The sequence below is a fragment of the Gossypium raimondii genome, chromosome 3, assembly GCF_025698545.1.
Source record: "Gossypium raimondii isolate GPD5lz chromosome 3, ASM2569854v1, whole genome shotgun sequence".
Lineage (NCBI taxonomy): Eukaryota > Viridiplantae > Streptophyta > Magnoliopsida > Malvales > Malvaceae > Gossypium > Gossypium raimondii.
Window position 1 is genome coordinate 38094986 of NC_068567.1, and position 13482 is coordinate 38108467.

The 13482-nt window shown below is 35.9% G+C and overlaps 1 protein-coding gene across 2 annotated transcripts; it reads right to left on the minus strand.

Moving 5' to 3' along the window:
* Positions 1 to 7587: 7587 nt before the first annotated feature.
* Positions 7588 to 9995, minus strand: LOC105794202 (transcription factor MYB105). 2 transcript variants are annotated; one of them, XM_012623249.2, is made up of 3 exons: positions 9167 to 9995; positions 8516 to 9043; positions 7588 to 8218 (listed from the first exon to the last, which is right to left on the minus strand). In XM_012623249.2, the coding sequence occupies exons 1-3, from the start codon at positions 9666 to 9668 to the stop codon at positions 7914 to 7916; spliced, it is 1335 nt and encodes a 444-aa protein (XP_012478703.1). In that variant the 5' UTR covers positions 9669 to 9995; the 3' UTR covers positions 7588 to 7913. The 2 variants fall into 2 exon arrangements, with proteins under 2 accessions (XP_012478703.1, XP_012478704.1); XM_012623250.2 differs by having other exon boundaries at positions 7592 to 8218; positions 9203 to 9993.
* Positions 9996 to 13482: the final 3487 nt, after the last annotated feature.

Sequence of the window (13482 nt, forward strand, 5' to 3'; positions counted from 1 at the left end):
CCCGTGCAACCTTAGTAATAAAATAGTGAAAATGGGCCCACGACCCATGTTGCATGCCCATGTGGGCCTACACGGCCCAAAATGGCCTCGGTCATGTGGATCTCATAGCCTAGCCTAATATTCTCACACGCCTGTGTGGAGCTCACACACCTGTGTCGCCCACACGGCCCATGAATTGCACATGGCCAGCCTTGTCGATCACACGCTCATGTTCGATCACACGGCCTACCACACAGGCGACCACACACCTGTGTGGCATCGACAATCACATTTTTTAGCTTTTCATCGGTTTTTATTTTCAGATTTGAGTTTACACACCTGATTTCGTTTGAAGTTAACCTACACTTCCAGTACTCCAAAACCTAGATTCAACCAAAACATCATTCAATCAACTACTTAACTCGTTATTCAATCAACGCCTAACGAAGTTAAAAATCGATCAACAATCGAAACCTCCTTACCAAAATCTCACCTTAATTCTTTGAAGATGCACCAACCAACCCTTGGTCTCCACCTAAAACAAGAGTCACAAACCTTTTCGTTAAACCTTTTATCGAATTACACTACAAACTTCAATTAAATCATATTTACCGATCCAACACAACCCTTCATTCATTATCTTATAAAACGAGACAACAAAACACCTAAATCACTTACCCAATTGACGAAAGAATGTAGTACAATTTGGAAAAGCAAGAGAGAACGAATCAAAAAGTGGAATCAAAGATTGAAAAGAGGCAAAATAGAGGGGGTGACGGCAAGAAGAGAAAAAGAAAACGATGAGAAGGGAAGTGCAAATCTGAAAGGAACAAAAGGCAAAACAGAACTCACCTAGAAATATTCGGCCAAGAAGAGGAGCAAGATGACGCACGATCGGCTTAAGGGGAAGTGGAGACTAGCGTCAAAAATTTGGGAACAGAAAAGGGAACCGAAGTTCTTTAAAAAAGGCAGCAAGTGGGGATATTTCAGCTAAAAACAAAAATGAGGGAAGAAGATGGAGTGTAGAAAATCGACAGAACACAAAAAGAAAGGAGGAAGAAAAACTTTTCAGCAAAAAATTTTATTCTGACCAAAATTCCTTAGGATAATACCCATATCCCTCAAAACACTCCCCTCAATCCACAATCCGTAAAATCTCTCCCCCCAAACTGATGCGATCTCGGTTCGATTTGCTGAGTTGAATCGCTTTCAATGCCCGATCATTTAACGATGAAGTTTTTGTTCATTTTGTGAATGTAGGGATGATGTTCGGCTAAGACTGGAACTAAGGGATCACTTAGGTTCAAAAAGAGTTTAGCTTAATGTTTAGACTCGGCTATTAAAGAAAGATGATTATAGGATGATAGTAAATCGATTGAGGTGGTAGATGGAATAAATGAGCTTAAAAACAAGAAAGAACCAACACTATAATTGTTTAAGTGTCGACCCGTTTCTCATATGTTCTTAAGATGGTTCGGTGAAAAGATGAATAGGATAAACCTTGACCCACTACCTATTGAAAATAGGAACCTCGGTATAAGAGTTTGAATGCCACACAATGAAGTATGAGTTTAGTAAATCAAAGAACAGGGTTGACGCCACTAACTATGTAGATAAGTCAACTGAGTTTTTGGACGAAATTGAGAGAAGAAAATTCTCACACAAAAGAAATAAGTTCAATATTCAGATTTTCAAAAGTCCTTTACAAGGTAAAATAAGCCTCTATTTAGAGGCTTTACAAAAGTTAGCCGAATGGACACCTAAAGTAACTAAATGGATAGCTGAAATTTCCAGAAATTCTTAGGAAATTTCCTTAAAACTTCATGTGCATAGAGAATTGCAATGGACAGCTTCTAGATGTCTTAGTTCAGTTGATCAATCAAATGAAATGCTTGGGAGCTGAATTGCATTAAAATGGTTCAGCCATATTTGCTTGAATGCTCTTTAAAGAATGGTTTGGTTCAGCCGAATATTCTTGGTAATAATGGGGCTGCTTAGGACACTTCAATAGTCATGTGGTGTGAACAAAGAGATTTGAGTGGTCATGTAATGTGAATAAACAAAACTGAACAGCCCCCAATGTGAAAGGCATATTCTGCTGGTGTGAACAGTCTTTAAAATGCATTGGGCAGCCAATTGGCCTTCTTGGAGAGCTGGAGAGTTTGGCTAAAAAGGCACCTGGAATACTCGAAAGATCAGCACACCATTCATACACCTTTTCCGTCCAAAGGGAGTGTACCTACAGCAAATACATTTAGCAAATTAATCATATTTCAGACACATTAATTCTGCAGCAAATGAACATATTAACCTGAACATTGAATTCGGCTAAAATATTAATTCTTTTTAATTGCTTAGGACATATTTAAAACAAACAAATAATTAAGTACTAAACTTAGACATACTTAAAATACCTGATTAATTATTTATCCAGAATTCAAAAAAATTAATTAACTTTAATTAATTTAACTAGAGACAAATTAAATATTTATTCCAGCAAAATAAATGCAAACTAAAGTGAGCTAAAACGAGCTTAGTGAGCTAAGAATGAGCTCATTGAGCTAGAGTTGAGTTGAGTGAGCTTGAAGAAGATTGCATGGAGTGCTCGGCTTGCTGGTCCATGAACTTTCAAGAAGACCAGCTACGGTTTCGCCCCAAACTCTATCAACTAGAGCTGAGGTTGCATCCTTGAATCTCTTAGCCCGAGCTCGGGTAATTGGTCCTATAGGTAGGTCAAGGGGATCCATGTTAGCTCTTGGTAACCTTTGGGGCTCAGTTGCATCATTCCCTCCCTCTTCTCAGCGATTTGCCCCCCAATCGCCACCTGCATCATATAGAGATAAGTCAGCCAGATTAAAACTTGCGCTAATGTTGTACTCACCTGGGAGGTCAAGCTTGTAAGAATTTGCATTAATTCGCTCCAACACTTGAAAGGGTCCATCTCACCTTGGTAACAATTTCGACCACCGCTGAGCTAGAAACTGTTCCTTGCTCATATGTTGCCAAACCCAATCACCGGGTTTGAACAATATTTGTTTCCTTCCTTTGTTAGCGTTACGCATATATTGTTCGGTTCTTGCTTCAATGTTGGCCCTTACCTTTTGGTTTAGTTGTTTCACATAATCATCCTTTCGTTTGGCATCTACATGAACAAACTGGTCATTAGGCAAAGGAAGTAAATCAAGTGGAGTCAAGGGATTGAAACGTAAACAATCTCAAAAGGTGAATATTTAGTTGCGGAATGGACAGATCTGTTGTAAGCGAATTCCACGTGTGGCAAACACTCCTCCCACGACTTGAGATTCTTTCGAATGATAGCCCGCAATAAAGTAGACAACACGCGATTCACCACATCTGTTTGGTCGTTCCTTTGGGGATGAAAAGTTGTAGAAAATAATAACTTCATTCCAAGTTTTCCCCACAATGACCTCCAGAAGTGACTAAAAAACTTCTGTCTCGATCAGAAACGATTGTCCTCGGAATCCCGTGCAATCTGACAACTTCCTTAAAGAACAAATTGGCAATATTAACAGCATCGTCAGTTTTTGAAGAAGCTATAAAATGAGACGTTTTAGAAAATCTATCTACAATAACAAAGATAGAGTCCTTCCCGGTTTTAGTTCTTGGTAGACCTAGGACAAAGTCCATAGAAAGGTCAACCCACAGTGCATCGGGTATTGGTAATGGCGTATATAGTCCATGTGGATTGATCTTGGACTTGGCTTTCTTGCACATTATGCATCGGCTACAAATCTTCTCAACGTCCTTCTTCATTCCCTACCAAAAAAATGCTCGTGGAGCATTGACAAAGTCTTGGACACCCCAAAGTGGCCCATGAGGCCGCCGCTATGTGCCTCAATCACCAATAAACTCTGTATCGAACTTTGTGGAACGCAAAGCTTGCCTTCTCGAAAAAGAAACCCGTCACACCTGTAAAACTTATCAACAGTCATACTTTCACAAGAGTTATAGATCTTCCCAAAATCTACATCATCAACATACAATTCTTTCAAAAAGACAAATCCAAGGAACTTTGAATCTAAATAGGACATAAGTGTATATCGCCTTGACAACGCGTCAGCCATAATGTTTTCCTTACCTTTCTTGTACTTAATAAAATAAGGGAAAGATTCTAGAAATTCTACCCATTTGGCGTGTCGCTTATTCAATTTTGTTTTGCCCTTGATATGCTTCAACGCCTCATGATCCGAATGGATTACAAACTCCTTTGGCCACAAGTAGTGCTGCCAAGTCTCGAGAGCTCGTATTAGGGCGTACATCTCTTTGTCGTACGTCGAGTAGTTGAGCATGGCTCTATTTAAATTCTCGCTAAAATACGCCACGGGTCTTCCATCTTGTGTTAGAACAGCTCCAACTCTGACACCTGAGGCATCACATTCAATTTCAAACGTTTTAGCAAAATCAGGCAACAAGAAATAGGGCATTAGTTAAAGAATCTTTAATAGAATTAAATGATTTTTCTTGCTCTTCATCCTAATAAAAGGTTGAGGACTTCTTGATCACGCTAGTTAGAGGTGCTACCAAGGTGCTAAAATTCGGAACGAACTGCCGATAAAAGCTCGCCAATCCGTGGAAGCTCTTCACTTGGCTGATGCTCGTTGGTCTAGGCCACTCCTGTATTGCCTTCACTTTTTCTTGGTCTACCTCGAGTCCCTCCGAGCTGACCACGAAACTTAAGAAAACAACCTTGTTAGTGCAAAATACAAAATTTCTTTTCGAAGGACTTCCGGAACAGCTTTCAAATGCATTACATGCTCGTCTAATTACTTGCTATAAATAAGTATATCATCGAAATAAACAACACAAAATTTTCCTATAAAAGAACGCAAAACGTAATTCATAAGCCTTATGAAGATGCTGGGCGCGTTGGTTAAACCGAATGGCATGACCAACCATTCGTATAACCCATGTTTTGTCTTAAACGCAATTTTCCACTCATCACCTTCGCGCATCCGAATTTGATGGTACTTGCTCTTGAGATCAATTTTGGAAAACAGTTGTGCACTACTCAACTCGTCTAACATGTCATCTAGGCGCAGTATTGGGTGCCAGTATTTGATAGTTATCTTTTTCATCACGCGACAATCTAGGCACATGCGCCATGTTTTGTCTTTCTTTGGCACTAATAGTACCGGTATAGTACAAGGGTTGAGGTTTTCTTGTATATACCCCTTCTCCATAAGTTCGTTAACTTGCTTTTGCAACTCTTTGGTTTCCTCGGGGTTGCTATCGTAAGCTGGACAGTTCGGAATAGACGCTCTAAGAATGACATCGATTTGGTGTTCTATCCCTCGAATAGGCGGCAACCCACTAGGAATTTCTTCTGGAAATACGTCTTCAAAATCCTGCAAAAGAGAAACAATCAAAGAGGGCAGATTTTGATCAAAGTCGTTAGTATTCAAAAGATTTTCCTTGTACATAAGTACAAGAACCGGTTGCTTCATCAAGTAAGACTTTCGAAAATCACTCTTTTTTGCATAAACACTCATTTTTTTGTTCTCTTTTTCTTCACTCATTTTGTTTTCACTCACTTTGTTTTCTCCTCTCACATTTTTCACTTGTTTTTATTTCTTCTTCTCACTTTTCTTTTCACTCTCTATTTCAATCTTTTCTTTTTTTCCACTCTCTCTAAATTTTTCAATGGAATCTCTAAGCCTCAATTGATCTTCGTAAACTTGTCTACGCATCATTAGGACTAAAGTCACATTTTTCCCAAGGTGTTTGAATGTTTAGCGATTCGTATAGCCATCGTGGAGGACCTTGTGGTCGAATTGCCAAGGACGTCCCAATAACATATGTCTGGATCACAAACACGCAAAAATAAATATATAAGGGATTTTTGGGGCGTTACAGACACAAATGTGCAATTAGAGGCACTGAAGTGCAAACAAAGACATCGGAGTGCAAATTCCGTACAAGTGCGCATACTAACCCTTTTGGCATACAAATCGTATCCTATGCAATTACTATGTTCAACCGAACAATATACGTAAATCCATTACTTTAATACATTTTCATTATACAGAGGCACTTCATCATTTCCGAACATATACTATAAACTTAATACGTTCATATATACATATATGCAACTCCAAATCATGCTACTATCATTTCTTTTCAATTTTATTTCATACATTCAATAATTAACTAGAAACAATAATATATTCACAAGCAAATTATATTATATAATAAATCACTAGGAACTTACCTACGATCACTCCCGATTTCACAACAGGGATTACTCCGTAATTTTTTCTGTTCCACGATTACTGTCATTTTGATTCAAATATTAATCTAAAATGATAATTAAATACAATCTATTAAATTCATATACATTTCACACTCAATTTAATGCATATGACCCTTAACTTTTCATTAATTACATATTTTCCCTAAATTTTTACATATTTAATCAATTTAATCCTTTACTCAAAAACTAACAAAAATCACTTTATAAAATACTCATAATCAACAACTAATAGTTCAAATCTATTATTTAACATTCAAATTAATAAGGATTCATCAATGACAACATATAAAATCCTTGATAATTTTAAAAACTAATATACGGATTAACTAGACCTAATTGAAACGATTTCAAAAATATAAAAATTACAAGAAACGAGTTTATAATTAGCTCACATGCAACCAAAGAGCTAGAGCCGAACCTAAAGCTTGAGAACAATGATATTCTTTCCCCCAAAATTTTCAGTTGCCTATTGTGGAAGATGATGATACAAAATTTTATTTTATTTTATTTAGTTTAGTTTTCTTATATTACAATTTTACCCTTTACTATAACTTACAAAACTTCACAAATATGAAAAAAGCATAAACATCCATCTAAATACCCTATGGGCTAATTACTCTATAAACCCTTAATCATTTACTACTTAATTTATCAAGTCAATATAATTCATTTATTACTAAATTTTACAACTCTCATAATTTAATCTTTTTATTCAATTAACCAAATAAGCGATAAAATTTCTTCACCCAAAATTTAATATAACCATGATTTAATTCTATAAATATTAACTAAATAATAAAACAACAACTCACTCTTTGAAATTGTAGTTCCGAAAACACTGTTTTTGAACCCACAGAAAAAACAGGATATTACAAATATATTTTTGAAAAAGATTCTAGTTCTTGTGAAAGATCCTACAGGTGATGAGAACGAAAGAAGGATATTCAACTGTTCCCTACATGAATGCAAAGGAGAAATTCTGTTTGCGTAATTTGTGCCTGAATTTTTGCAGTCGCATGAGAAGAAAAAGGATGTTTTGATTTTCATGCAGTTTCATGCTTTGTCTCACTTTGCCTCGTCATTATCATATGTTTTATCTCGAGTACTATATCATATATATTCATGGATCATGCCCCTTGTATGATTCTTTATTTAACCAAAAAAAAAACTATTTGTCTTATATTTTTCATGATTCTATCCTCAAACAACCTTATCCAACAACTATACAATCTTTGTAAATGGAAACATCAATTTATATTTGGATGCTTTCCATTCAGTTGTCTTTTTAAGTTCTGTTAATGTAGATATTCACCGGTGGCTCATTTGGTTCTATAACCATTGGAAATATTAGTCTTCATAAAGAGAATAAACAAAAGGAAAATGATAGAAAAGCGGCATGCTTATTAGAGACAGTAACTACAATATATGTTTTTTAAAACTTTGTTTTCTAAATTTTTGGAAAAGGTCTCAGGATCCAGGAGATGAGAAGGGAGGGCCTAACAAGGGAAAAAAATGGTTTTGGGGGGGATATGACACTGTTACAGAGATTATATCCACTGTCACCCATCTGAAGAAAACAGATCTTCTCTCTTTACCTCGTTGTCCTCTCAGTTATCTTTGGAGCTCTTCCACATTAAGGTGGAAAACCTGTTTATTGGTGACTTCATGTGGCTCCTACTCCAAGAAAGTCAATGAATGGCGGTAGAATAGTCTCATAGTGGCTGTAGTTACTGCTCCCTGCCACGGATGATGAAGATTCAATAGCTGAAACTTGAGGTGTTATTGATGCTGTGGATTCTGTGTTACTTTGGGAGCTGAGGAACTCTGACTGTTGCATTGTCATCATGTGTGAAGGGTGCAGCTGCTGATGTTGAAGCTGGGGATAGTAGCCACGGACTTGGGGTTCATCGATGGGCCTATCCCAAAATCTGGTCTGGCTGAACGTGCCCATCATGTCATTGCTAAGATCTACAGATGTTGAGAAACCAGCAAGACCAAACGTAATGAATAGATTGTATTGGATTTAAAGCAGCAAAAAGGTAGATGAAAACAGTTACATCAGTCAATGTCTATAAAGCAAAAGAACAAATGAACACAAAAATCATCACACATTTGGTTCAGCTGTTGAAAGAAAAGTGAATCACAGAAGACTTGTGGTAAGAAATTCGAGGTAGGTTTCCAAAAATGAAAACAATGACAAACAGCATAGAAACCAAAACAGACCAAAACGTATCATAAAAGAAGCTTAAGAGGAGAATCACACACCAGGGAAGAAATCAAAAGGTGGCTGTTGTGCTTGTGCACAAAACCCATTACGATAAGAGGCCTCGCTGCTTAGGATTGCTTCTCTCTCACTGGTCATGTGGGGTGAAACATTTGAGCCACCGTTAACCCCACCTGCATCACCACCGTTGAAGATCCCAAACTGATAGTGGGAGATAATGCCTAGACGTCTATCCGACATATTGAGACAGTAGGGGGGTGGTTCTGCTTTTGTTACTGCATCTCTGCAGACAATGTTCGGAGTTTCTTCCATCTTTCTATAAACAGATTGACTCAGCTTCCGCCTCCTGTAGGCACTCGATTTTTCTCTATACTTCCTAGCCATGATCACATGCCAATGGTTCTTCACTGCATTATCAGTTCTTCCAGGGAACAGCCTCGCTATCATTGCCCACTTGTTACCGTAAAGTCTATGAGCTTGCATTAGTCTCTCTTCTTCTTCTTCGGTAAAAGCTCTTCTATTGATCCTAGGGTCCAACTGATTAAACCATCTCAGCCTGCAGCTCTTACCTTCAAATCCGAGAGACAAGAATCAGAACAAATAAGCCTTGGCTTATAAGCACATTGATTCTAACACTAAGAATATGTCACTAAAAGAGAAATGTTTTAATGAAACAAAGATAGATAACACACTTTTTCTTTTTCCACTGTTTTTGGCCACTATTTTACCTGATCTTCCTTCCAACTTCTCTGCAATAAGGTTCCAGTTCTGAGGGCCATAAAGAGCAACAAGTTCCTTCAGCTTAGTATCTTCTGCAGGCCTCCAGTGGCCTCTGGCACAAAGCTTTGACTGTCCACTGTCTGTTTCCTTGCCACTTACCGCATTCTCATTGGGGTTCTCTTCATTTAAGTTGGAATTGAGATTAATGGGCATATTATTATCTCCAAACCCGTCACTGTAATCAGAGCCCTTACCCTCCACAGCATCAGAGCTGTGGTTTTCCTCAAAGCTCCTTGTTTTGCTGTTTTCCATGAAACGAAAACCCGAAGAAGCTCTTTCATTTTCCCGTGAGGAACAAACAACAATACCATAGTTTGGTGGAAGAGAAAGACAACCCATGTCTGGATAAACCATCCCCATGGATGAAGAAGAGGAAGAAGGAGTAGTTGAAGAGTGACAGCTGAGCCTATTCATGTTGTCTGGTGCATATAAAACACACGCTTGTTACCCATGCCTTCATTTTCCTCATCTGACAAATGCTGTTATACAACTGTTACAAAGTCATCTTCATGCGCACATAAATATTAAACAAAAGGGAATACTAAAAAGGGGAAGGGGTGGCTTGCATTGCATAGACTGAAAACGAGAAGCAAGTTTGACAAATAGTGAGAGAACTGGGAAAAGTGAAGTCAAGCCAAAAAGATTAAAACATGGAAACAGGAAAAAACAGCAATTAAGGCATGTGTGTAAGGGAAACCTACACGGCTGGGGTTAAGAAAGGGACTAAAAAAAGGAGTGCTTGAAGTAGTTAACCACCCTGACTGACCCCTCCCCCCCTCCCCCCCTAGTTTAACTAGTTTTGGTGCCGTGGTGCGAATCCATGCTCTCATCTTAAAAGTAAACATGAAGCATTCATTTTTTAAGTTGATACAATTATAAGTTAAATAGTTTTGGGTAAGGGATCATTTTTTTTCTCTTATTTGAAAATTAAATAAAAAATTGAAGTTGTATATAAATATTGTTTTATTTTAAAACCTTTTAACATTTAAAATTATTTTTGAAAATGTGTAAGCCTTTGCCCCATGTTAGTAGTTTCTTAAGGAGCTGAATTTTTGACAGCCAACAAAGTTAGTCTTTTTCAAGTTTGTATTTTATTATAACATACTTAAATTATATCATTTTCTCATCATAAAAGTGAAAAGGAAAAATAAATTATTGGATAATTTAGATCCTAACTTGATTCAAGTTCCTATCATAGTTACACTTAATAGATATAAGGTCAAAACTCATTTTTTAATGTAAAAATTAATGAATTACTGATTGAGTAAATAACAAGTATTGAATAAACATATTTAATAATTTAAATTTATTTTCATTAGTTTAATGATTCGCAACATTAAAATTTGCACTCTATTTGTGACTTTTTTTTAAAAATCCAACATCATTCACACGTGTGTGAGTAAAGTTTCTTTTTTCTTTTTTTCTTTTAACCTCTTTCACTGTCTTGTAGGCATTAGGATTCTTAGTCTGTCCCTCTCTTTATCGACAAGATAGACCTGATAATGTGATGTGTATGTAAGTAAGGTGTAGACACCCTTTCTTTGAGAGAGCGTGAGACAAAGAGGCCCCTGCCAAAGTTAAAGCTACAAAAAAACCTACCCCTATCAAACATCAATGAATAGGAGAAGAAGGAAAGAAAGTAAATTTAACTTGAGGAATGGGTTAAATCTGGGTTTCAGTTAACCACCTGAAGTTGACCCAACAACCATACCCCCCAACCAAGAATTTTTTACCAGATACATGTCTCTTCCTTTCCCAACTAATTATAACACTACAAACTAAGCATTGCCCATCTTAATGACTTATTAATCTCCAACTCCCCCACCTGTTCTTCTTCTTCTTCTTCTCCCTTGCATCTACCCTTCTTTATTAGGAACAAACACTTAACACTTGTTTATGCATATCATAATATCAAGATTCATGGCCGTCAGTCTTTTTATCACCCAAAAATATACATGCTCCGTCAACTAGTTATGGCTGAAAAGGTTTTGCATTTATACATGATGTTGAGTAAATTTACTTGTCCACGTAATATTATGGAACCTGTATCTAGAAAAACAAATTTCCCTTTTCTTGTTTTGATATTTCTACAAGGCTGAACAGTAAAAAGCACAAGTGAATGATGAAAGAAAATGGGGAAGAGATTTTAAGATGGAAACTGATGAGATTCAAGTTTCTAACTATCTTTCTCTGAGATCACTAAAACCCACGTATAGAACAATACTTGCATTCCTGATAAATGAAGGTACATGTGCTTTTAGGAATATGAACTTAGTTTAAAAGATTATAAAAATATTCAACTTCAATATTAATTTTGAGAATAAATTAATTTTTACAATAGAGTTGGGTTTGCCACTTACTCATACGCACTACCCCAAGAATCCCCTCAAAAAATAATTTTTTGGGTGTCGCATAATAAATTGATGGCATCAGATTGAAGCGTGTAGGGGCAAAACATTTAGAAACATGATAAAGTAATTATTCTTTTTAGATTTACTAAAAAAAGAGTCTTCGAGAGTATGGAGACATCTAATTAAATTTTTGGTCTGTTTAGATGTTAGGTTTATCTATTTTTTAAATTAAATTTAAATAACCCTTAAAAGATATAAGAATAATAAAAATAAACCCTTCTTATTTTTTATTTTTAAAATCAATAAACTTAAAAACTATATAAAACTCTTATTTAAATTACTCAATATGTCCTCAAAAATTTCCTCAAGTTTATCTAAATTCAAATATGCTAGGAAGGATTTGAAAATTGAAAATGTTTAAATTTAGAAAACTTGAGGAAATTTTTGAGGGACATATTGAATAATTTAAATAAGAATTTTATATAGTTTTCTAAGTTTATTGTTTTAACAAAATAAAAAATGAGAAGGATTTATTTTGTAACTTTATATCTTTTAAGAGCTATTTAAATTTAATTTTAAAATTAGACAAACTTAACATGCAAATAGATCAAAAATTTAATTAATGCTACTATACTCCCATGCAACACTCTTTTTAGCAAATCTAAAAGGTTAATTACTTCATCAAGTCTCTAAATATTTTATCCCTATATATTTTAATCCGATGTCACTTTTTTAAATATTTAGAATGATGTCACCTAAAACATATCGACATTTAACTCTATCTTAAAAATCAAATTATTCCCATAATTAATCTTTAATCTATTTTAAGTTAAATATTTTCATAATTTTTAAAACTTATAAGATCACGTATCTAAAAAATCCTACATACATGTCACCATGTCAGTAATATGATGCATCATAAATTTCTAATATCATAGCATATCTGCTTGAAACTTTTTAAAAGGGTTTAATAATTAACTCTCAAATCAATAAGGTTAATATAATGGATCATCAATGACTGCAGAATCTTCATTAAAGTTTGAAAAGACTGTCTACAGTTTATACATTGCCCTACTCAATTATCATTACTTGAGCATATTACCATGTAAGGAATGTTCATCACATTTACCCAGAAAAAAGGTGAAAAGACTGATTAATTTTATATGCTAAACTAGGTTTATGTTGCCATATATGTATACATACATGGATAATGGATGGTCCACTATTTTCTTGTTTAGTCCTTTCTTTTTTTCCTCCCTCAGTTTTCAGTGACTGGAAAGTGGAAACCTAATGACAGACGTTACATTTAATGTGATCACAGAGTAACAGGAATGTACTGGAGATTTGGACAAAGTTTTGGTCAAAAAAACTTCGAAAACAAAAGCTGAAAATTATTTGGGAAAACAAAGCGGCCAAACCCTAAATATAGACATAAAGAGAAAAAGGTCTCCGTCGCTGAGAAGAGAGATTAGAGACGTTCTCCATTTTTTGCACTTAACTTTACCTTCTCACTCAGCTCAGTTGCTTGTTGTTAACTCTTATACAAGGGGAGGGTCAGCCGGCCATGGGGTCCCCTACCAAGGAGGGCTTGTTAGTGTCTCTTACTCTGTGTTTTCCCTGGCCCTCACTGCACTGCTCATTAATGGTGTTTGCATGTGAGCATGCTCATAGCCATAAGGTTATAGGGTTGTCTTCATGTCATCACGACATTGGGAACTGGCATGACAGTGCCTTCATTTTTGTTTTTTCTCATATTTATCAATTTAATTAATTTAGTATTACTAACAAACTACAATCATCTTCTTTCTTAATGGAAGTAAATGGAAACATATGAGCAAAGTTCTACAGAGCTGTGCAATGTCAACGATGCAGAATGT

What these genes read in the sequence shown, in the direction of transcription:
- LOC105794202 (XM_012623249.2), bottom strand. Translation starts at nt 9,668, where the DNA reads ATGAATAGGCTCAGCTGTCACTCTTCAACTACTCCTTCTTCCTCTTCT. An exon ending in AAACAGTGGAAAAAGAAAAA is followed by an intron (nt 9,044 to 9,166) that starts GTGTGTTATCTA and finishes TCGGATTTGAAG; the next exon opens with GTAAGAGCTGCAGGCTGAGA. An exon ending in ACCTTTTGATTTCTTCCCTG is followed by an intron (nt 8,219 to 8,515) that starts GTGTGTGATTCT and finishes CAACATCTGTAG; the next exon opens with ATCTTAGCAATGACATGATG.